The sequence below is a fragment of the Syngnathus floridae genome, chromosome 6, assembly GCF_059516105.1.
Source record: "Syngnathus floridae isolate MCC-2025c chromosome 6, RoL_Sflo_1.0, whole genome shotgun sequence".
Taxonomy (NCBI): domain Eukaryota; kingdom Metazoa; phylum Chordata; class Actinopteri; order Syngnathiformes; family Syngnathidae; genus Syngnathus; species Syngnathus floridae.
Window position 1 is genome coordinate 1582653 of NC_142418.1, and position 23454 is coordinate 1606106.

A 23454-nucleotide genomic window follows, 5' to 3' on the forward strand; every position below is an offset into this window, starting at 1 on the left:
CGTGCGTGCATATGTTTGGTGTGTATTTTTTTTTTGGTCAGTCCCTTACCTCAAATCTGTCATTTCCTGCTTATTTTGCAGCTCAGGCAGTGTACAACTGCACAAGGGAAAAGCATCAACAACAAGCTCAAGATACCAATCCACAATCAATCATGCTCCGTTCCAGAGTGAACCTCAGCACTATCGTTTTCCTGTTGATCCTGCATGGAGCGGCTGTGGTCCTCTTCTTCAATTGGTACATCAGGCTAAACCCTTGCGACTGCATCCCTTCCAATAGGAAAATCCATGTTGTGCTACTGTCATCATGGCGATCAGGATCATCCTTTGTTGGTCAGGTGTTCAGTCAACATCCATCTGTGTTCTACCTCATGGAGCCTGCCTGGCATGTTTGGACCAAACTTAGAAACTCTGGTGCACAGACACTACGAATGGCTGTAAGGGATCTCATGCGTAGTGTGTTCCATTGTGATTTCTCCGTGACTGATGCCTACTTGCCAGAGCATCACAACATGTCCTCTTTGTTCATGTGGAGTCATAGTCGAGCATTGTGCTCACCACCGGCTTGTTCTCTCACACCACGTGGCTATTTCAGCAATCAAACTCAATGCTTGCAAACTTGTGGTGAGGTGGGCCTACAAGGTGTGCAGGAGGCCTGTTTTTCTTACAGTCATGTGGTCTTAAAATCAGTGCGAATATTTGAACTGGAATCTCTCTACCCCCTCTTTGAGGATCCTAGCCTTGACCTTCGCATTATTCACCTGGTTCGGGATCCCCGGGCTGTGGTGCGGTCAAGAGAACAGTCTGCAAAAGCTTTTGTTGGTGATAATGCTGTTGTGTTGGAGCAGAAAAGCATGCCTGCAGCTGAGATACAATACCAAGTCATACAGGAGATCTGCCGGAGCCATGTGCGCATCAGTGAAAGGGCCCTACAGAAGCCCCCATCATTTCTAAAAGGCCGGTACAAAATGGTTCGGTATGAAGATGTAGCCCGCAATCCACTTGAGGAAATAAGTGCCATGTATGACTTTGTAGATCTGGACATGACAAATCAGTTAGAGGAATGGATTTATAAGCTGACTCATGGAAAAGGCAAAGGTTCCTTAAAAGAGGCTTTTGAAATCACTTCAAGAAACGCTGCAGATGTTTCCCAGGCGTGGCGCACCACGCTGCCACACAATAAAGTCAAGCGCATCCAGGAAGTGTGTAAGAGGGCCATGTCACTGCTTGGCTACACAACCGTTAACAGTGATAAAGAACAGAAGAGACTTGATATTGATTTATTGGTATCACGTGAACCATACCAGTTCAGCTGGTTACCGCCAAAAACAGAGCACTCCAGTAACAATTAAAACGGTGCATAGTAAACGACATTTATCTCGACTGAAGTCTCGACTTGTTCCATGCAGTTTTCATAAGTTGTATTAATATAAGTCGCGCAACACTGTTTTGATATCTATGGGCAAAGCAATAGTTTGTGAAAACTGTGACATGGCCACAGGTTGTCTCGGATGACTGTAAGGACTACTGTCAATTGTTATTCTTCTATGATATGCAGCAGTATCATAAATACTGATTAACTGCAGTTTTCTACTGCACCGTATTTTCCGCACCATAAAGCTCGGTTAAAAGACTTTAATTTTCTCAAAAAATTAAGTTGCGTCTTTTAATAAGGTGCGCCTTTTGTGTGGACCGAATTCCAAAATCTGTAAAGCTGTTTTGTGTGGCTTCCCTAATATACAGGCGTAATATGTAGACCCGATGAACCAAACAGAAGACATTACGTTTTCCGTAGATCGAGGCAAAATAAACAATCAGAGGACTGTACGCAACACGTAGAACAGGGGTCACCAACACGGTGCCCGTGGGCGCCAGGGCGCCCGTGAGGACCGCATGAGTCGCCCGCAGGACCGTTCTAAAATTAGCTCAAATAGCGGCACTTGTCAGTGAGCTGCATCTATTTATTTTACAGTCAAACCTCAATTTTCGAACGTCCTGGTTCTCGAACAAATCGGAATTCGGAAAAAAAAAAAAAAAATTGAGGTTTTTTTTGCTTTGGTTGTCGAACAAAATTCGGAGGTCGAACCTCGCTGGTTTAGTCGGGAAGACCCGAAAAAACCCGACTGCGCGGCCCGAATGCCGACTGACTCCATTGTTATTGCATTTTCGTTACTTTGAGGATTGTATTAACCCCTAATCATGCATCCAAAGAAAGCAAGTGGGAGCAATAAAGCCATCCTAAAACACAAAGGCGCTCTTAAAGCAATGAGACCGTGAGCGCCCGGCGCGCTGCGGTTGCGCGATTGGACCAAATTAAGCTGCCTGCGCACTGAGGTCCACTTAAAATTTGGAAAGTACATCAGGACTCTAAAAATATTTTCAAAATTTTAGCGACAGCCCTGTCACAATAATGCGACCAGCGCGGTGCAGTTGCGCGGTCGGCGACGCGCTACTGTTGCGCGTTCGGCGGTGCGCTGCAGTTGCGCGATCGGACAAAATTAAGCTCCCTGCGCACTTGGGTCAACTTAAATTTTGGAAAGTGCATCAGGAATTTAAAAATATTTTCTAAATTACCGCGGCGACTCAGTCACAATAATGCGACCAGCGCGGTGCAGTTGCGCGGTGGGCGGCGCACTATGGTTGCGCGTTCGGCGGTGCACTGCATCTTGTAGGATCGGAAAAATATGTGCAAATGAAGCCGGAGGGGGGGGGGGGGTGTCTTGAAACGGATTAAAATATTTTCCATTATTTGTAATGGGAAAAATAGATTCGGAATTCGACCAGTTCGGTTCTTGAACCGCCTTCTGGAACGGATTGTGGTCAAAAACTAAGGTTTGACTGTATTTGTGCTATTCTTGTTAAAATCACACTTACATGTGAACTGGAAATGACAATAATAACACAAAGTGAAAGCCAAATTGAGCAAATTGGCTATTTCATAAGTGTGTGTCAAACTGGTAGCCCTTTGCCTTAATCAGTACCCAGGAAGTAGCTCTCGGTTTAAGAAAGGTTAGTGACCCCTGACGTAGAGTATGTACCTGTGCCGCCACTGATAAATAAACACTATCGTTTGTGCAAATCTGTAAAGTTGTTTGTTGTGGCTTCCGCCACACAGAGACGTAATATACAGGCGTAATATGTCGACCCAATGAACCAAACCGAGGACATTACATTTTACATAGATCGGGGCAAAGAAAAAAACAATCAGAGGACTGTACGTAACACAGAGTATGTACCTGCGCCGCCATTAATAAATAAACACTATCGTTTGTGCAAATCTTTTAAGTTGTTTTGTGGGGCTTCCGCCACACAGAGACGAACCAATCAGAAAACATTACGTATTACGTAGATCGCAGCAAAAAAACAATGGACTGTACATAGACAAATAAGTAAATACTATCATTTGTGTAAAGCAAATAGCATTAGAACCCTCTAAAATTGCATAGACAAAGAGACATGCTTACGACGCACAATTAGAGCTTTCTGGAAAGCCAGGATTATTGCAGAAGACCAACGTGACTATGATGATACAATGACGAGAGGGAATCTGGCATGATAAATGGTGAACTTGCCCAACTGTTTAATTTGGACACAGAAGATAAGAATTTTGATGAATTTGCATATCAATGTTGATTAACAATGTGAGTTCAATATAGTACATGATTAAATAGTATAATCAAGTTCAACAGAACTGACTGCCTTGCTCCTGTGACTTTTAAGTCATGGCATGCATGCGACCTATGCTCTGTGTGGATGAAGTACAAAAAAGCTCCCAAAATTGAGTCTGCGCCTTTTAACCCGAAGCACCTTATGCTGCGGAAAATACGGTACTTTGTTTTTTAGAAAATATTTCTAAAAGATCATTTGGTAATGTTCAGAGTTACCCAAAAGCTATCTCGATTTGATTTTTGATAGATATGTGAAACAAAAGAATTTTTATTGGTTAATGCAAATCACTTTTTAATTCCAAAAGGACAATCTCTGTTACAGCATATCCCTTTAACTGGAGTTACCATAATTTCTGGACAATAAATCGCACCAGCAAAATTTTGAGGAAAATTTTGTTTTTTTCCATAAATAAGCTGCACCGTACTAAAAGCTGCATGTGCACACGAGTTATTTACAAAGAAAGACAGTACACAGGAAGCCCTTTTAAAGTTTTAATAACATACTTTAACATTTCTTTCCAAACACTACCTGTGACGCGGCAGTAATACCGCAGCAACATGGAAGTAACACAGCACTAATAGGGCTGGATAAAAAAACATACCGGTAAAAGTCACTGAGACGCGGCAGTAACACAGCAGCAACACGGTAGCACATCACTAACAGGGCTGGTTAAAAGAATATCAATAAAAGTCACTGAGAGCCGTCTTCATCTTCCTCCTGTGCACTGAAACCATCGAAGTCTTCCTCCTCAGTGTCCGATTGGAATACTTGATACGTCACCACACACTTTCTCGGTCTCTCTTTCGTTGTCACTTTTATGCTTCTAACATTTTCCATGATGAGGGTATGTTTATGCTAATTTTCTTCATGCATAAAGCTCTAAGTTACATTAAACTAGCGAGCTACACGTATAGTTCCGGAGTAGACATGACCAGGAAATGAATAAAGAAAACAGTGACGCAACAAGATGTCATCAACAATAGCCTAGTGCCCCCTAGTGACCGGAAGAAACCTCTACAGTGCATGTTAAGAGCCAAATCGACTGCCTTTAACTTAAAAGCGGCATCAAATGCATTTCTTTTGTCCCCCAAAATGAGGGTTTGTGTATAAAAGCTTCCTTTCTTCAGTAATGTCCGTCTTGATCTCGTTCTGTCTCTTCTTTGTGTGAATTATACTGCACTATTTGCCGCCGGATGGACATGCGATCAACACACCTCAGTGACCGTGTCACATATCCCTCTGCCCAGCAAAGCGGTGCCGCACAACAGTGGTCCACAGCCTTTTTACGAGTGTATAAGTGATCGAATTATCACAAAAATCATGAAAAATCCATAGATACCCCGCACCGGACGACAAGCCGCAGGGTTCAAAACTTGAGCAAAAAGTAGCGGCTTATAGTCCGGAAATTACGGTACTTTGTTGATGTCTGTCCGAGAAGTATAGTGTTGGAGTGTCCCTCAGATGAAGCCTGTGATTAAAATTAGTTTGACACCAGTGTTTTACATCATACACCTAAATCTAGATTTTACGTGCCACATTCAGTAGTATTCTGTTAAGATATTGATTTTAACCTCAAGACTTTAATGGAGATAATAATATCATAGTACTTTAGTTCCCTCTTAGCATGTATACCTGTATATCACAAATGGACATTCAGGTTTCTGTGGGCAAGTTTTCATTTATCAAAGTAGGCTATACTGACAATTTCAAAGTCTGTACAGTATTTTATCAGAATGTTAATGTGAAATAAATGGAGATTTCAAGGAAAATGGCTGTGTAGATAAAGTAAGTTATGAATGCTAACTCAGTGTCACTGCAACATCAGAGGTTTTGCAATTAATCTTGCATCTTTTTACTGATCAATTAAATGAATCAAATGAGTGAGACTGCGGCAAGTATTTGCTATGAGTGCAATATTTATGATTTTATATTATCATTATAAATTTTAGTTTTAGTTATTGATATTATTGTTGTCGTTGTCCACTTCATGAGTCTTTACCGTGGTGGAGGGGTTTGCATGTTCCATTGATCTTAGAAGCTGGCAGGTCCTGGGCGATCGACCAGACAAAGCATGGCTCAAAAACCCCTTATGATGATGCTTAGTAAAAACCTTGGCAGTCTGAACACCGGCTATAGAAGCTAGTTCTTGGCACATGGATTGTCACGTCTGTGGCTGGGAAGGAGCCCAAACTGGTGTGAAAGGCAGATAGGTTCCAACTACATACACAGAACACACAGCTTGGGTTCTGGCACCGGTCCTCTCGAAAGGGGTTGGAATCTCTTCCACCCTGGAGTTCCCCACGATGTGCAGAGCAGGTGTGGGCAAACCTATTTACCCGGGCTTGGCACCTGTACATTGGGATTCAGCCCAGTGGATGAGAGGGTAGCCTCCCTCTGCCTTTGGATTGGAGAGGGGTCCTGAGTGTTTTTTTGTGCCTATGCATCAAACAGTCAAGTCAAGTTTATTTATATAGCCCTAAATCACAAGCAGTCTCAAAGGGCTTCACATAGACAAACAAATTGACAATTATTCTCAAAGCATCCCCTGATCTTAAGCTCCCAAAATGGCAAGGAAAAACTCAAAAAACCCCGACCAGGGGAAAAATGAGAAACCTTGAGAGGGGACCACAGATGGGAGGATCCCCCTTTCAGGATCACCAGGCTGCAATGGATGAAGTGAGGGCACATAAAATACATAATATAGAAACATCAATGAAAAAGTGGATGTCCAAGTCAAAGCAAAGAGCTGCCGGAGGTGCCCTTGATTGTCCTGGCAGTGTCTTCGAGGAGGGTAATCCACTGCAGTTCCCCCAACTTGATTGGTTCACGAGAATCCAGACAGCCGCTGTCAGCGGGGAGGGGGAGCGGGGGATGGGAAGAGGGAGCGAAAACACAAACTCCAGCCGAATCGGCCACTACAGGTTAATTAAAGGCCATATCATAGAAATGTGTCTTTAAACGTGTCTTAACAGCATCTCAGAGTAACTGCCCTTTTGGGAGTTCTTGGACGTCATGATGGGCCGCGGACGGCCTCCTCGGTGTGTCGCTCTCTGCTACTTCGTCTTATTTTATGTGTTTTCTGTGTCTTCTGCTGTCCATCACTTTTACCAGAGAAGAACTCTTAAACATCGGACAGTCTTCTCCTGTTATTTCCTCTCCAGTTTTCTCTGATCCAGACTGTTTGATGGAGATTTTAGCCGGAGCGGAGGTGCTATACAAGCTAGCATGCCGAGGACGGCGGCGTGGCAAACGCGCCGGAGCCCTCGTAAAGCTGAAGCAGAGAGGGTTCCGTTCTCCCCTACCGTCAATTTATCTGGCGAATGTCCGCTCCCTGGCGAACAAGATGGATGAACTGCTGCTTCTCACTTCAAGGAACACGGACTTCAGCAGATCCGCCGCATTGTGTTTTGTTGAAGCGTGGCTTGACGGACGCACCCCCCCACCACGCCGTTGAGCTAGCTGGGTTTCGGCTAATGCGGGCAGAACTCAGCGCGGAGCTCACCGGAAAATCAAAGGGAGGTGGTCTATGTTTCTATATTAATTAACGTTGGTGTACTGATGTCACTGTGTTGCGTCTTGCAGCCCTCTCCTAGAAACGCTTTTCATAAACTGCCGGCCATTTTATGCCCCACGGGAGTTCTCCTCGATCGTCATGGCGGCTGTTTACATTGCACCGCACGTGCGAGTGAAGCCACGCAGCTGCTGGCTGACCACGTAACAGACATGGAGAAACTTCTACCAAACTCACTAATCATTGTTCTGTGTGATTTTAACAGGGCGAACCTTGCACAAAAACTCCCCCAATATAGACAGCACATAACGTGTCCCACCAGGGGGGCACAGACACTGGACCACTGCTACACCGTAATAAAGGATGTATACCACTTTGTGGCTCGTGCAGCTTTAGGACTCTCAGACCACTGTCTAGTTCATCTGATCCCGGCCTACAGGCAGAAATTAAAAACTTCTAAGCCTGTGGTGAGGACTGTGAGGAAGTGGACAGTGGAGTCAAAGCAGGACCTCCAAGCCTGCTTTGACTGCACCAATTGGGGAGTTTTTGAAGCTGCGTTCAAACCTGCAGTTAAACCTGTTTAGCTGGTTTGCAAGCCTTGGGTTCTCCACAGGATGGGGGGTTGGTTTCTTGAAGCCCGTGATGCTATGCAGACCTTTCCGCACTGTTGAGGGATCAGGATTGGCAGAGAGGTGTCTCTCCAGGCTCTCCCTGTAACACCTCTTGGCTTTCCTGACCTCTCGGTTCATTGTGTTCCTGGTCTGCTTGAACAGGTCCCGGTCGCCAATCCTGTAGGCCTCCTCCTTGGCTTTGCGCTCCCCTCACAACCGCCCTGTCCACACCTCCATTATCGTTATCACCTACTCTCTCGCTCACAGAATCCGCGCCAGCACTCCAGATCCGCGAGGAGGAGGTGTGTTAGATCTTCCGGAGACAAAAGGTCAGGAAGGCACCGGACCCAGACGGTGTGTCCCCTTCCTGCTTAAAAGTCTGTGCTGAACAACTGGCACCCACCTTTGCACGGATCTTCAACCATTCCCTGGAGCTGTGTGAGGTGCCCTCGTGCTTCAAGATCTCCACCATCGTACCGGAGGCCAAGAAGCCCGCCATCACAGGTTTGAATGACTATCGACCTGTTGCCTTGACATCTGTGGTCATGAAATCTTTTGAGAGGTTAGTGTTGGACCATCTGAAGGACGTCATGGGCCCCCTGCTTGACCCCCTGCAGTTTGCCTACCGGGCAAACAGGTTGGTGGACGATGCGGTCAACATGGGACTGCACTACATCCTGCACCACCTGGACACCCCAGTAACGTACGCCAGAATCCTGTTTGTGGACTTCAGCTCGGCATTCAACACCATCACTCCTGACATCCTCCAACAGAAGCTCATCCAGCTCGCGGTGCCTGCCTCCACCTGTCAGTGAATCACCAGCTTCCTGACCAACAGGAGACAGCGTGTGAGGCTGGGGACCATCACATCCGACACTCGGACCACCAATACTGGCGCCCCCCAGGGGTGCGTCCTCTCCCCACTGCTCTTCTTTGTCTACACTAACGATTGCTCCTCAGGCGACTCTTCTGTGAAGCCCCTGAAGTATGCAGACGACACCACTCTCATCGGACTGATCCGTGACGGTGACGAGACTGCGTACAGACAGGAGGTGGAGCGGCTGGTCCACTGGTGCAGCCAAAACCACCTGGAGCTGAACCCGCTCAAGACCGTGGAGATGACAGTGGACTTCAGGCGAGACCCTTCACCACTTTCACCCCTCACGATCCGCAGTAATACTATTCTCCCTACAGACACCTTCAAGTTCCTGGGATCCACAATCTCTCGGGACCTGAAATGGACCAGCCACATAGACTCTGTCCGGGAGAAGGCCGAGCAGAGGCTGTACTTTCTGAGACAGCTCAGGAAGTTCAACCTGCCACGGGAGCTGCTGAAGACCTTCTCCTGCCATCATCCAGTCTATCCTCTGCACCTCCATCACTGTCTGTTTTGGATCGGCCTCCAAAGAAGACAAGCACAGACTGCGACAGACAATCAGGACTGCAGAAAAGATAATTGGAATCAACCTCCCATCTATCCAGGACTTGTACCTGTTCAGGACCAGGAAACGTGCAAGTAACATCTCTACAGACCCTTCTCACCCAGGTTGAAGTCTGTTCGAACTACTCCCCTCCGGACGGCATTACAGAGCTCTGTACGCCAAAACCAGCAGACACAGAGACTGCTTCTTCCCCCAGGCTGTTGCTCTGATAAACTCACACCACTCTTAGAGTCTCAGAGTCATTGCTATTCAATAACATCCTGCTCTCGACGCTTTATATTGAATTGTCTGTATTATGTGTTCTATATGTCCACTCTGCATCCACTGCAGCCTGGTCATCCTAGAAGAGGGATCCTCCCATCTGTGGTCTCTTCTCAAAGTTTCTCATTTCCCCTAGTAGGAGTAAAGAGTTTTTCCTTGCCCTCCTGGGAGTTTAAGATCAGGGGATGTTTGTGAATATTTGTCAATTTTTGCACAGCTCAGTAGACTAGTGGTAGAGTGTCCGCCCTGAGACTGGAAGGTTGAGGGTTCAAACCCCGGCCAGGTCAAACCAAAGACTATAAAAATGGGACCCATTGCCTCCCTGCTTAGCACTCAGCATCAAGGGTTGGAATTGGGGGGTTTGATCACCAAATGACTCCCGAGCGCGGCATCACTGCTGCTCACTGCACCCCTCTCCCCCAGGGAATGGATCAAAATCACACAGGCATGGGTTAAATGCAGAGGACAAATTTCAGCACATGCAGATGTGTGTGTGACGATCATTGGGACTTTAACTTTAACATGTCCTGAGTGTTGTTAGTCACCTAAATGTTGAACAGAGGCTGAGATGTACCGAAGTCAAATTCCTTGTTTGGCATGCTCAAACATGGCCAATAAAAATTCTTGAATCTTGAAATTCCTCTGGGAACTCCTTCGTTCTGCTGGACGACTGCAATGCTCACGTGGGCAAGGGCATGATTGGTAGGAACACCCCTATTTCCCTAATCTGAACCCGAGGGGTGTTCTGTTACTGGACTTTTGTGCTTGTCACAGATTGTCCATAACGATCACCATGTTCTAGCAATAGGGTGCCCTTATGTGCACTTAGCACCAGGACATTCTAGGCCACAGATGATCGGCTTTGTAGTATCGTTGGATTTGACGTTGCATGTTTTGGACACTCGGGTTAAAAGAGGGGCTATCAACTGATCAGTACCTAACCTGGTGATGTGTTGACTTTGATGGTAAGGGCAGATGCTGGTCTGACCTGGCAGACCCAGACGTCCGCTGTGATATGGAGTCTGTCCCAGTCTGTTGTGGTGAAGGAGCTAAGCCGAAAGGTGAAGCTCTCGATTTACCCTCCGATCTACATCCCAGCCCTCACCTATGGTCATGAGCTGTGGCTTGTGACTGAAAGAATGAGATCCTGGATACAAGCGGCCAAAATGAGTTTCCTCCACAGGGTGTTCGGGCTCTCACTTAGAGATGAGAAGCTCGGTCAAAATCATTTAGATTATATATTTTTTTGTCCTTATCCAGTAGCTAACAAAAATTACATGTATTGGATGATGTAATTTGTATTCAGTAGCATAATGAATTCCCCAAACCTGCCCACAAGGCAAGACACAAGTGCACAAAATGTAACAATTAAAGTACAGGGGGTCCTCGGTTTACGACGTTGCTCAGTTCCTACGCAGTGATGTAAACCGAATTAAGGTATAAGTCGGAACAATAATAAAATGAAACGGTACATTAATAAAAAGAGAAGACAATTCCTTACCTTTATTCCTGTGGTTGGCTTGCACACTGGAACGGGCGTTGCAAGAGCAATACGACACAAAAGTCCAAAATGATGTACAATAATCCCTCGTTACATCGCAGTTTGTTTATTGCGGTTTCATAACATCGCAGATTTTTTTTTCCAAATTAAAAACCATTTACGGCATTTAATCAACTGGAATTTACAATTTCTGGAGAAATTGTGTGTGAAGGTGAAGAAATAGTACATACAATACTTGGGGAATGCTACAGAATGATGTTTAAAGTTGGAACGGGTTGAATCGGTCAAATGAAGGAATTAGAAGGGGAATAACTGAATTTTGTCAAATTTGATGTGAATTTTAAAGTTGACAATTTTGAATTTTTGGTAAGTAGGAAGTTGTGGAATAGGTAGGCATGAGATAATAAAAGTTGGATCGGCTTGAATCGGTTGAAAAATTGAGAAATTAGGAGGGAAGAACAAAATCTGCGGCACTTTCAGTTTGTTTGTGGGCACTTCCGGTTCAATTAAGGTAACTTACAATTTCTTTGGGGCAGTTCCGGTTTGTTTGGGGGCCCTTCCGGCTCAATTGATGTAGTTTTCGTTTCAATACAGGTCACTTTCCGTTTATTTGGGGCACTTCTGGTTCAATTGAGGTCACTTACAGTTTGTTTGCGGTATTTCTGGTTGGATTTGGGGCACTTCCGGTTCACTTCCTGTTAAGGTTTGGGCACTCCTGGTTCACTTCCTGTTCATGTTGGTGTACTTCTTGTTCTTTTTTGGGCACTTCCCGTTTGTATTGGGGCATTTGCGGTTCAGTTTGTATTCATTCTGGGGTCACTCCAAGATGCCCGCCACACTGTGGAAGAATTAGGTAAGCATAGTGGAAGTGGGGGTGGTGGTGAAGGGGGTGAATATGGTAAGCATAAGGTGAACAGTTTGAAGTTGGAACGGATTGAATCGGTCATATAATGTAGAAATTGCAAGGGAAAAATGAAATTTTGTAAAATTTTGCGTGAATTTTAAAATTGAAAATGTTTAACTTTTGGTAAGTGGGAAGTTTTGGAGTGGGTAGGCACAAGATGAAGAGTTTAAAGTTGGAACGGGTTGAATCGATTGAAAGATGTAGAAATTAGAAGGCAAAAAGGAAACTGCAAAATTTTGCACATACTTTGTGAAAATGTAAAAATTTTTAATCGTGGCAATCTTCGAAATGTTGACAATCGTCCCAATGTGTTTTGTATGAGCTGAATGGTGTGAATTTCACACAGGAACGATGTAAATGTGAAATGTTGAATGTGCCATTAAGAATGAATGGGGAAAATTCTGCCGGAAATTTGAGAATTTTGATAAAACGGAACATTTTTGGAGTGAGAAAAATATAAGCACTCACATGAATATTTGGAATGCGTCAAAAGTGGAATGAAGTAAATCGGATGAATTATGTGGAAGTACCGTACTGGACCGAATATAAGACGGCTCTGATTATAAGATGACCCCCTCTTTTTCAAGACTCAAGTTTGAAAAAAGACTTTTTGACTCAAATTTGAAAAAAGACACTTTGAACACCAAATTTAATTTTTATACAGAAAATAATTACAGTACATATGAAACAAATGATTATAACAATATATTCGACAGAAAAAGCATGTTATTTTGCCTCATTCAAATGATGCAAAAATTGTCTATCACATCTTAATATCTGAACATTTAAATATGTAAACTAAAGTGCAATCACATTTGTAAATGAATGGCTTCTGGTTTTTGAAATGTAAATAAACCAATCTACTGTGATACAACAACAAAATTGCAACAACTGCATTAACCATCAAAGTGAAGTCGAAATGTAACTGTAGTCGTGAAACAAATCTGAATAAGGAAAAACATTGCACTAAAATAATGCAAACTGCTACCGCTATTATTGGGGAGCCTGAGGACTGTATTGGGGGTTGGCTCGGATGGTTATGCTCTTTTCGCCCCCGGGTGTCGGTCAGAACACAGAAGGGAAGACGTGGTTCAGTTTTGATTGCTTTACTGAATTATTGGCAAAAAAGTAACAGGCACTGTGGCTCATACAGGCAAACTGGCAAAAGGGTATTGTGTGAAGCGTGTGAAGGGTGTGTGTGGTTTGTGGGGTGTGTGGGTGTGGTTCTGCAACAGACAGAAATACAGCATGTCAATGCTCAACTTCTTGCTTAATGTATGGTGTTATCAGAAACAAGGCACACACTCTGGTCTAAATGCAACCCAACGTGGTTGTAACTTTTCTTTCTGTCTCCTGGTACACTTACGCAGTACTGCTAGTCAAACCCTGTAACCGGGAGTGTCCGCTCTTAAAACGTTGCCCTTCCTTCAACAGTTCCCAGTTGGCCAACAATAGATCATATTGCTACACTTCTGACGTCACCTAAGACTCGTAGACGGCACACATTACATAACTAACTGCGCGTAACGGTTCCGCTATACGAAATAACCATAAATGAAATACTCTCTGTAACACACCAAACATAAGTCATCGAGACAACAAAATACATTTGTTGGCGACCCTTAGTCGCCGTTCCGCTGCGTAATGCGAGGCAACCTTAAAGGAACGCGCCGGAGCTGTCAATCAAACGGCGCGCACACGAAACAAACCGTGATCGGACAAATGGCTCAACAGTGGACAGTAGTAGCAATGAAATGTATATACCAGCGGTCACCAACACGGTGCCCGCGGGCACCAGGTCGCCCGTGAGGACCGCATGAGTCACCCGCAGGACTGTTCTAAAATTAGCTCAAATAGCGGCACTTGTCAGTGAGCTGCATCTATTTATTTTACAGTCAAACCTCGGTTTTTGAACGTCCTGGTTCTCGAACAAATCGGAATTCGGACCAAAAAAAAAAATCGAGATTTTTTTTGCTTCGGTTGTCGAACAAAATTCGGAGGTCGAACCTCGGGAGATGAGCCGGGAGGACCCAAGAAAATGTCATTGTATTTTTGTTACTTTGAGGATTATATTAACCCCTAATCATGCCTCCAAAGAAAGCAAATGGGAGCAGTATAGCCATCCTAAAACACAAAGACGCTCTTAAAGCAATGCGACAGTGAGCGCCCGGCGCGCTGCGGTTACGCGATCGGACCAAATTAAGCTCCCTGCGCACTTAGGTCCACTTAAATTTTGGAAAGTACATCAGGACTTTAAAAATATTTTCTATGTTTCAGCGACGCCTCTGTCACAATAATGCGACCATTGCGGTGCAGTTGCGCGGTGGGCGACGCGCTACGTTTGCGCGTTCGGCGGTGCGCTGCAGTTGCACGATCAGACAAATATGTATGTTAGATAAATTGTATATATATGTTATCATCCGTTCGTTAATGAGTATTTATTAATAAGTTTATTGCACAGAATATTTAAGTACCTGTTTAACACTGGGATGTGAATAGAATGATGAACAACCATATTTAGTACCAACTCCAATGCCTCATGTTGTCCATCCATCTATCCTCTGTACCACTGTCCCCACGGGGGACATACATAAACCAACTGACTGGCGGGAATGGTGGTGTTTCAAGTGGTTCAGGCTCAGACGAAGCTGAGTAAAGATGAGAGTCCAGGTGAGCTCCCTGATATTTGCCATGGGCAATGAAGCAGAAAATATATAAAGTCAATCACGTTCGCCGAAGAGGGAAGGCCACAGAGATGACCTAAGCACTGTGGTGAAAATGTTTGATGATTTGTTTCCCATGGAGGAACACCATACATCAGAGGGCATGTCCAGCAGTGTAGGCATTCGCTAGGCAAAAAAGCAGTGGGTTTTATTTGAGCCCTTTATTATCTGTCAGAATACTGTGAATTTGGCTCAAATCTGGAGGAAAATATTTGTGACTGTTGTTGATAAAGAGCTCTCATGCAGGCTACAAATGATGCTGGAGTGAGGTCGCAAAGAGACTCTACAGGCAAAAAAGGCAAATTAAAAGAAAAGAAAGTGGGACCACATGACAATAAATGTGGGAGATGTGGAAAAGCACTACAAGGCAGAGATGAGAACTGACCTGTATTAGGATCTACATGTAACTACTGCCACAAAACAGGCCACAGAGCTAAAAAGTGCAAGTTTGTCAACTTAATTTCAGAGACTGAACCAATGTCTTTTTAGTTCTGTTCACAGTATTGAGGCTAAAAAGAACAGCTCAAAGTGGATTCCACTGAGATGGAGTTCAAAATTGATACTGTAGCAGATGTCAGTATACTAAGTGAGGATTTGTACCAGAAACTCACCCCACCATGAGCCCTGATACCAGCTAAAATTTCCCTCGACAGTCCTGGAGGCAGGCTATCAATGGAGGTATTTTTTGGTGATAAAGGTTTGTATACTTGTAAAAATGGTGAAAAAGGTTTGTGTAGTTGCGTGCAGTGATTTGTATGCGTGCAAGTACGAGTTGTGCACTTTTTTTGTGCACTTTTATATTTCTTTTACAGAAGTCTTTTTCATGTCAAACCCCAAATTGGAGACTTAAATACACCATAGAAATGAACTGTAAAATGAAGCGAATCTTCATGAGGTGGTCTAGGTTGATGGAGGAGTCTGGGTTGATTTGCAGCCAGTACTTCTTGGTGCCAGCATACTCAAACAGACAGTACAGAGGGTTCAAAACCTCATGGGACAGCAGGAAGAGCCACACTCTGAAGAGTAATAGCACAAATGCAATTTGAGTCATAATGTGATTTGATATTGGGAATAATACTAAGCTAAAGGGAGGGGGAAAAAATCACATTTCCAGAGCAGTAAATATCACAGCTGTTTTAATCTAGATGCATCATTTGCTGTAATTTTAGCAGGTATTTTTAACGATGGCGCCTAGACAAAACTAAGATATGCACAGCAATTATAAGGCAATTAATTAATACAGTTAAGGCAATTAATCTACTTAGTATGAAGCATAATAAGACTGGCATGCATTGTTCTACTTAATCTAACTTTATACATTGTATAAAGTGACAAGTAGAAGTAGTGCATTACTCCGCAACAGGCTCCAAAGAACCTTCGAAAGGAATCTCAACATTATTTAAAGGAGACGTATCATGGAAATCCACTTTTTTTGCTTTTATATTCATTTTATTTTGTACTACAAAATTGTAAAAAAGTGTATTCTATCCCTCCAGGTGCTGCAGAGATAATTTTATGATCTGTTTGGGGGCTATTTTTCACGCCGTTCAGATTTCTCTGTTTTTTATTATGTATCTCTATCTATTGCATCACATCCGTTGGGGCGGGATTACCAAACAAGGTAATGTTTTTGGCCAAACAGTTTCGCAAATCTGCCATCTTTATTAATCGGAGAGACTTTTGAAGTCCAAATAACTCAAGGATGCCAAAGTGAAGAGATCAAAATGTTCCGTTGTTAGATGCATCAAGCCACATAACTCATTGCACCGTCCCTCAGCATCAAAACCTCAAAGAAGTGCCTGGTCAAATTTCATTTTTCAAGCAGTGTTCCCACATCTGTGAGCAAAGTCCTGCTTGTTCAAGGACGAATGTTTCAGAAACCTTTTGTCAGTATAGAGAAGGATTCGCCGAAAGACTTTGTTTTGTTGATGGTTCAATTCCTTCAATCTATGGAAACGACGGACACAGTAAAGCGGTAAGTATGAGATGACACAAAAATAATGACAGTCCAACCCAACGGCGCCTGGAAAACAAACTTTAAACCGATGATGATGATGATGACTCTCATATCATTGCACATATTGACGCTGATGCTATGATGCACTCGTTTTCATCGCATTAGCGTCAGTCTTTCTGCTGATTTTAGAGCTGTGCGCTCTGCTTTCAATTCTTGCACGTGTATTTTGAGTACTTGTATCACATTAATTGCATCAAAGGTGCTGTATGATTCTTGGGGAACACTATAATGTGACAAATGCATTTGTTAGCTTTTCACTAACGCTGCTTAACTCGACTGCAGTGCTTGTTTACAAGACGTGTTAATCAATACTTTGAGGGGATTTATTTTTTCCCGTGTAATGTATGTACGCACAAGTCTTCTGCCGTTGACATCTTTTAACATCTTTGACAGAGCACGCTCGGCCGTCAACTTCCCTCAGCCACACCCCTTCGTTATCATCATGTCTGTCACCTGCTCCTTCTTGTTACCTGATGTATTTAAACCCTGCCCGTGTGTTCCTCCTTGTCGGTGTCTATTGCTGTGTTCCTGTTCCTGTCGGCTGTTTTCCCCCCAGTCTCTCTGAAGGCTCATGGTCAGAATTTTAACTTTGTCCAAGTGGACTTCTGTCGGTCGGTCTGTCTGTTTGCTGGTCATGAGTCTCTATCCCGTCTGTGTCTTCGGTTCCCCACCTACCTCCCTTCCAACTCCCTTTCCCTTCAATAAATCCTGGTTCAAGCTGCAATTGGTCACCCTGGCTCAACTCATTCCTGACAGTCATATTAAACTCAAAACAAACATGTTTTAAAAAACCATTGATCCGTGTAAAGTGTCATTGGTGCTAATATACGTCAAAATTAAATCCATCAAATATAAAATATTAAACCCAAAACTATGATGTAAGTTGTATAAATAATGTACAGAAGTTGTGATGCTTTGTTTTAAAAAAAACAAGTGTGGTTATTTCTGTAATCTGATATGAGGGCTATGGAATAACCTAAAATAGACAACAAATTTAAAATATAAAACTCTGAATCGGCTGTAAGTTGTATAAATAATGTACAGAATTTTAAACAACTATTATTAATTTTAACCATACGTCTACTTGTAGATTGTCTGACCATGTGGGGGATTGAATTAAATACATTAGATAGTGTACGCCCAAAAAATAGGAAAATAATGATTTTATTATTATTGTGATTATTATTTATTTTATTTTATTATTCTTTTATTTTACCTAAGTAAAATAAAATATCAACTTGCACGCATGTTTGACCTCCCCGCACTAGGGGGCAGAAACTCGAGTGTTGGGTTAAAAGTAATCGCTTTTATTTCCGCTAACGGTTCGTCTGGTAATAATTTTAAAATGAACGAATCGGTCACTTATGAGCCAACACTGCCAGGAAGTAGTGATGTGCATTCCAGTTATTTTAGGTGAACTGAATCTTTAGAATCAGTTCACTCAAAAGAACAGGTGTTGTGCTCGATTTGGTTCCCCCGTGAGATTTTGTTCCCCCTGCCGCGGGAGCGCGCTCAGCTTGTTTGAAAAGCGAAAAACCGATGCCGTACGGCGTCGTACGGCGTCAGCACTATGTTGTTTTCAATAAAAACATGAAGAATTCACGTTTGCGTGAGTCAATTTTATTTTTTATGAAGGATTATTCTCATTTGATGTCTTTAAATTCATCCGCGTTCTGCCATTGAAGCGGGGTGCATTCAAAGACCAGTCGTACAGACGGAACACTCACTCACTTAACCAAAAAGCAACGATATAATTACGTGAGCTCTTTGCATAAACCTCGATGCAAAGAAACTCCTCCTTTTGGGTACCGTTACATGCTACAAGGAGTATATATTACAAAGGAGACTTTATTCTTAATTGTAATCATCATTCATCCATCCATTTTATTACTCAGGTATTTTCAAAGCAAATTAATATTGTTGCATTTATTAATTTGCTTTAAAATGACAGCGCAATATAATTAAAAGCTGACACTCTAGCAATGTCAAACGTGTTCATTTAAGAAAAAGCCACACACGTTTTGTGATCAAATCTTTCATAACGACAATGATTTGAGTGAATTGATTTGAATGAATAATTGAGAAGACATTTCAGTTCTGAAGGCTCCTTTTGTCCCAAGCAAAGTGAAAGGTGGTGGGATAAAAATTGTAACAGGAACGCTATATTAAATGTCAAGCCGTGAATATTTGTGCCCCCCTCCCATTTTGAGAACGGTGAGTCCTAGACTCCAACTGTTTTTTTTCTGTCTTCCTGGGGGTCTGCTCAGGTAGTGTGGCAAATTTGAACAGGTTCCCTCATTCCTGGCCCAAGTTACAGGGGGGGAACATATCCTCACGGGTGCCCCGTGAGGATATGTTTCCCCCCCCCCCTTATTTTGAGAACGGTGAGTCCTAGACTCCAACTGTTTTTTTTCTGTCTTCCTGGGGGTCTGCTCAGGTAGTGTGGCAAATCTGAACAGGTTCCCTCATTCCTAGCCCAACGGGCACCCGTGAGGATAAAGTCTCCTTTGTAATATATACTCCTTGTAGCATGTAACGGTACCCAAAAGGAGGAGTTTCTTTGCATCGAGGCTTATGCAAAGAGCTCACGTAATTATATCGTTGCTTTTTGGTGAAGTGAATGAGTGTTCCGTCTGTACGACTGGTCTTTGAATGCACCCCGCTTCAATGGCAGAACGCGGATGAATTTAAAGACATCAAATGAGAATAATCCTTTATAAAAATTAAAATTGACTGACGCAAATGTAAATTCTTCATGTTTTTATTGAAAACAACATAGTGCTGACGCCGTACGACGCCGTATGGCATCGGTTTTTCGCTTTCCAAACAAGCTGTGCGCGCTCCCGCGGCAGGGGGAACAAAATCTCACGGGGGAACTAAATCGAGCACAACACCGTTCAACAAATTGTCCTCCCCCCCCCCCCCCCCCCACACACACACACACTGATCCGTTTTTTTATTTTTTGTTTACACAACATCCCGTGGAAACAACCCATACACATCAAACAATACAACTAACCCCCCCCTCCCAATTATTATTATTATTATAATATAATAATTGGCTCGGGTAATTAACACATTTCTTTCTATAATACAACACCTACACACTGATCCGTTGGCAACAGTCTCTCACCCGGTCGTGAACGGGAAGTTGCGTCACTGACTCGTTCGTGAACGGGAAATTACGTCACTGACTCGAAAAGTCCCGCCTCCATCTATCACTCGCTGCTGATTGGTTGTTCGCGAAGATTAACGAATGAGTGACAGACAGCATTGCCGCTATTCCATTGCCAGCCAACACACGTTATGCCGACTTGATGTTTTAATTTTGTATTTGTTGGCTTGTAGTTGATGGTGTTATTATATCGAATGTGTTTGTGTTTGATAAAAGGTTGAGAAAAAACGTTAAGCCGACGTTTGTTAATTTTGGGGACACCAACTCATATAACAACGTAAAACACATGTCAATATTGTCATATAAAGCAGTTAACCAAATGTCTGATTTTTATGTTTTGATTGGCGAATACAAAAACAAGGAATAAAACACCAGACAAGTTTTAACATACCGTAATTTCCGGACTATAAGTCGCGTTTTTTTTCACAGTTTGGGTGGGGGGGCGACTTATACTCAGGAGCGACTTATATATGTTTTTTTTCACAAATTTTTACTTGATCATTAAGACATCACTTACAAGTATAGTTGACCACTTCCCATGTTATTTTTAGTATAGTTGATCACTTCACATGCTTTTATATCTTTATCTTGAACATATTCAAAACATAAAAAATAGAGAAAACATCAAATAAAGCAATTAACACTTTAAAGCACCATATCCAAGTCCACTGTCTGCTGTATGTACACTTGCTCCATTTTTGCTCCTCTTATATTTATTATTATTATTTATTATTATTTGTTTATTTATCATTTATTCAACACTCTTATTTATTCATTGTTAGTGCCTTCTTGGTTTTTTTTGTGTTGCTTGTATGCATATGTGTACTATCTCACCGAGGGATAGTGGAAACGTAATTTCAATCTCTTTGTGTGTCTTAGTATATATAAAAAAAATAAAAAAAATCGACGATAAAGCAGACTTTGACTTTGATAAAACAACCCAAAAAAATTATATTTTCAGACGAAACTGGATGAGGGCGCTCTAAATTTTACCGTTGGCCGTGACTCATCAACTGGGTGGGTTTAAGAAAAATGGCACCAAAAAGAAACTCATATTTTGCAGGTTACAAACTTCAAGTTGTAAAATATGCAGCTGAAAACAGTAATCGAGCAGCAGAAAGAAAGTTTGGAGAACCGTGATGTAACAATGGATTACTATTTCAAGTGACGTCAGTAGCGCGGCGCGCCGGTTGTTTACATACAAAGTGCCCACACAAGGACTACCGGCATCATTAGCGGTGATCATTTCTAAGTGACACGGAGGACAAAGAGTTTGAAGGAATTAAGGATTTGGAGTGACATAGAAGGTTTGAAAAACTATTATGGCTTTTACGCACGCCCGGTCTCCGCTTAGTCGGGGGCCGGCGCTCGGCCGAGTGGCTGTCCGCGAACGGTGCGCGGGGCTCGGACATGGCCATTACGCACGCCCGGTCTGTCTGGAAGTCCACGCCGCCACACGCTTGGAAGTTTGTTTTGTTTAATAAAGAGCCGTTTACCAAACCCACGTCTATCCTTGTACTTTGTTAACGCTACAATATGGTTATATAGTAGATCTGTGGAATAAAGACGAGGCTGACGTCAGGGCGCACGCGCGGCGATGTTGACAAAGGACGAGGAATTTGATCGATGGATTTAATGGAATTAAAGTGCACGGATGGTTTGATAATATTATTGGCTTGTATTATAGTTATTTGAAATATAGTTTATCTATCGTTATATGAGCCTGTGGAATATTTTGAAGTGCAAGCGCCCTCAGCCGCACCCATTGTTGACAAAGAACGATCGATGGATTTAATGAATTGGAGTGACACCGATGGTTTTATAAACATGTTATTCATGTAATAGTTGTCCTTAATCACTCTATATGTTACGTCAGGCCCCTTCTCAGCTCTTTGTTTGTGTTTGTCACGTTAGCATACCTATCGTTTAGCCTGTTGTTGCTATTTAATGAATTGGAGTGACACCGATGGTTTTATAAACATGTTATTCATGTAATAGTTGTCCTTAATCACTCTATATGTTACGTCAGGCCCCTTCTCAGCTCTTTGTTTGTGTTTGTCACGTTAGCATACCTATCGTCTAGCCTGTTGTTGCTATTTAATGAATTGGAGTGACACCGATGGTTTTATAAACATGTTATTCATGTAATAGTTGTCCTTAATCACTCTATATGTTACGTCAGGCCCGTTCTCAGCTCTTTGTTTGAGTTTGTCACGTTAGCATACCTATCGTTTAGCCTGTTGTTGCTATTTAATGAATTGGAGTGACACCGATGGTTTTATAAACATGTTATTCATGTAATAGTTGTCCTTAATCACTCTATATGTTACGTCAGGCCCCTTCTCAGCTCTTTGTTTGTGTTTGTCACGTTAGCATACCTATCGTTTAGCCTGTTGTTGCTATTTAATGAACTGGAGTGACACCGATGGTTTTATAAACATGTTATTCATGTAATAGTTGTTCTTAATCACTCTATATGTTACGTCAGGCCCGTTCTCAGCTCTTTGTTTGAGTTTGTCACGTTAGCATACCTATCGTTTAGCCTGTTGTTGCTATTTAATGAATTGGAATGACACCGATGGTTTTATAAACATGTTATTCATGTAATAGTTGTCCTTAATCACTCTATATGTTACGTCAGGCCCGTTCTCAGCTCTTTGTTTGAGTTTGTCACGTTAGCATACCTATCGTTTAGCCTGTTGTTGCTATTTAATGAATTGGAGTGACACTGATGGTTTTATAAACATGTTATTCATGTAATAGTTGTCCTTAATCACTCTATATGTTACGTCAGGCCCGTTCTCAGCTCTTTGTTTGTGGTTGTTACGTTAGCATACCTATCGTTTAGCCTGTTGTTGCTATCGTTTAGCCTGTTGTTGCTCGTTCATGACTGTTTTTGGTGTGGGATTTTGTCGAATAAATTGCCCCCAAAATGCGACTTATACTCCGGAGTGACTTATATATGTTTTTTTTCACTTTTTGGGGCATTTTATGGCTGGTGCGACTTATACTCCGGAGCGACTTATAGTCCGGAAAATACGGTAAATGTTTATTAAAATAATAATAACAATAATAATAATTAAAAGTACATCTCAAACCAGCAATCTAATGTGAAACTGCAATTGATATGTTGGATAACAATACTTAGGCATATATATGCATACACGTTATTTAAAACCTACTATAAGTAAATCGAATAGAGAGCAACAGTGGGCCCCAAGGCGTGATGTACAGGCCCACCGGCGCGTGGATGTCCTGGCGCCCGCTAACCACTGTCCCAGCTATGGGTGAAATAGCACCCCCGCTGCCTTGTGGGTATCGTTTGGAACGGAAAGGCTAAGGGAGCAAACCCCGACAGAAAACCCGGCTCGGACTCCGTTAGGCAGACTCATGCTTCAAAAAAGCATTGTTCTGGCAACTCCTGCAGCCAACCTGATGCCAAATGCATCGGTTCACCGTTCCTTTGGATGACAACAGGAAGGCCGAGAGGGGAGCCCTGATGCCTGGGAAACTCAAGGCTTCCAAAAAACTTGCCCAGGCTTCTTGTGCACTGGAGAGGAAACTTCAGCTCCACTAACCAGTGGAGACACAACACGGGTGGTTAGCAGTTACCGGTTATAAGCCCTTTCTTATTGGCGTAGAG

General features: G+C 42.8%; 2 protein-coding genes across 11 annotated transcripts in view; one reads left to right on the forward strand and one right to left on the reverse strand.

Moving 5' to 3' along the window:
* chst6 (carbohydrate sulfotransferase 6) overlaps positions 1-10128 on the forward strand; it is a 49826-nt gene extending 39698 nt beyond the window's left edge. For both annotated transcript variants that reach the window (XM_088379888.1, XM_088379889.1), the window contains exon 2: positions 82-10128. In XM_088379888.1, the coding sequence (XP_088236014.1) occupies positions 153-1349 (1197 nt within the window). In that variant the 5' untranslated portion in view covers positions 82-152 and the 3' untranslated portion in view covers positions 1350-10128. The remainder of the gene's footprint in view (positions 1-81) is intronic.
* Positions 1-23454, reverse strand: part of LOC148395938 (NEDD4-like E3 ubiquitin-protein ligase WWP2) — a 49908-nt gene that overhangs the window by 5165 nt on the left and 21289 nt on the right. For 2 of the 9 annotated variants that reach the window (XR_015859257.1, XM_088379892.1), the window contains one exon: positions 12504-15635. The exons of 6 other annotated variants lie outside the window; for them this stretch is intronic. Coding sequence is in view for 1 of the 3 variants with exons in the window: in XM_088379892.1 (XP_088236018.1) it covers positions 15446-15635 (190 nt within the window). In the remaining 2 variants the exon portion in view is untranslated. Of the gene's footprint in view, positions 1-12503; positions 15636-19578; positions 23385-23454 lie in introns of those variants that run through there. One more of the 9 variants, XR_015859243.1, reaches the window with a different exon arrangement.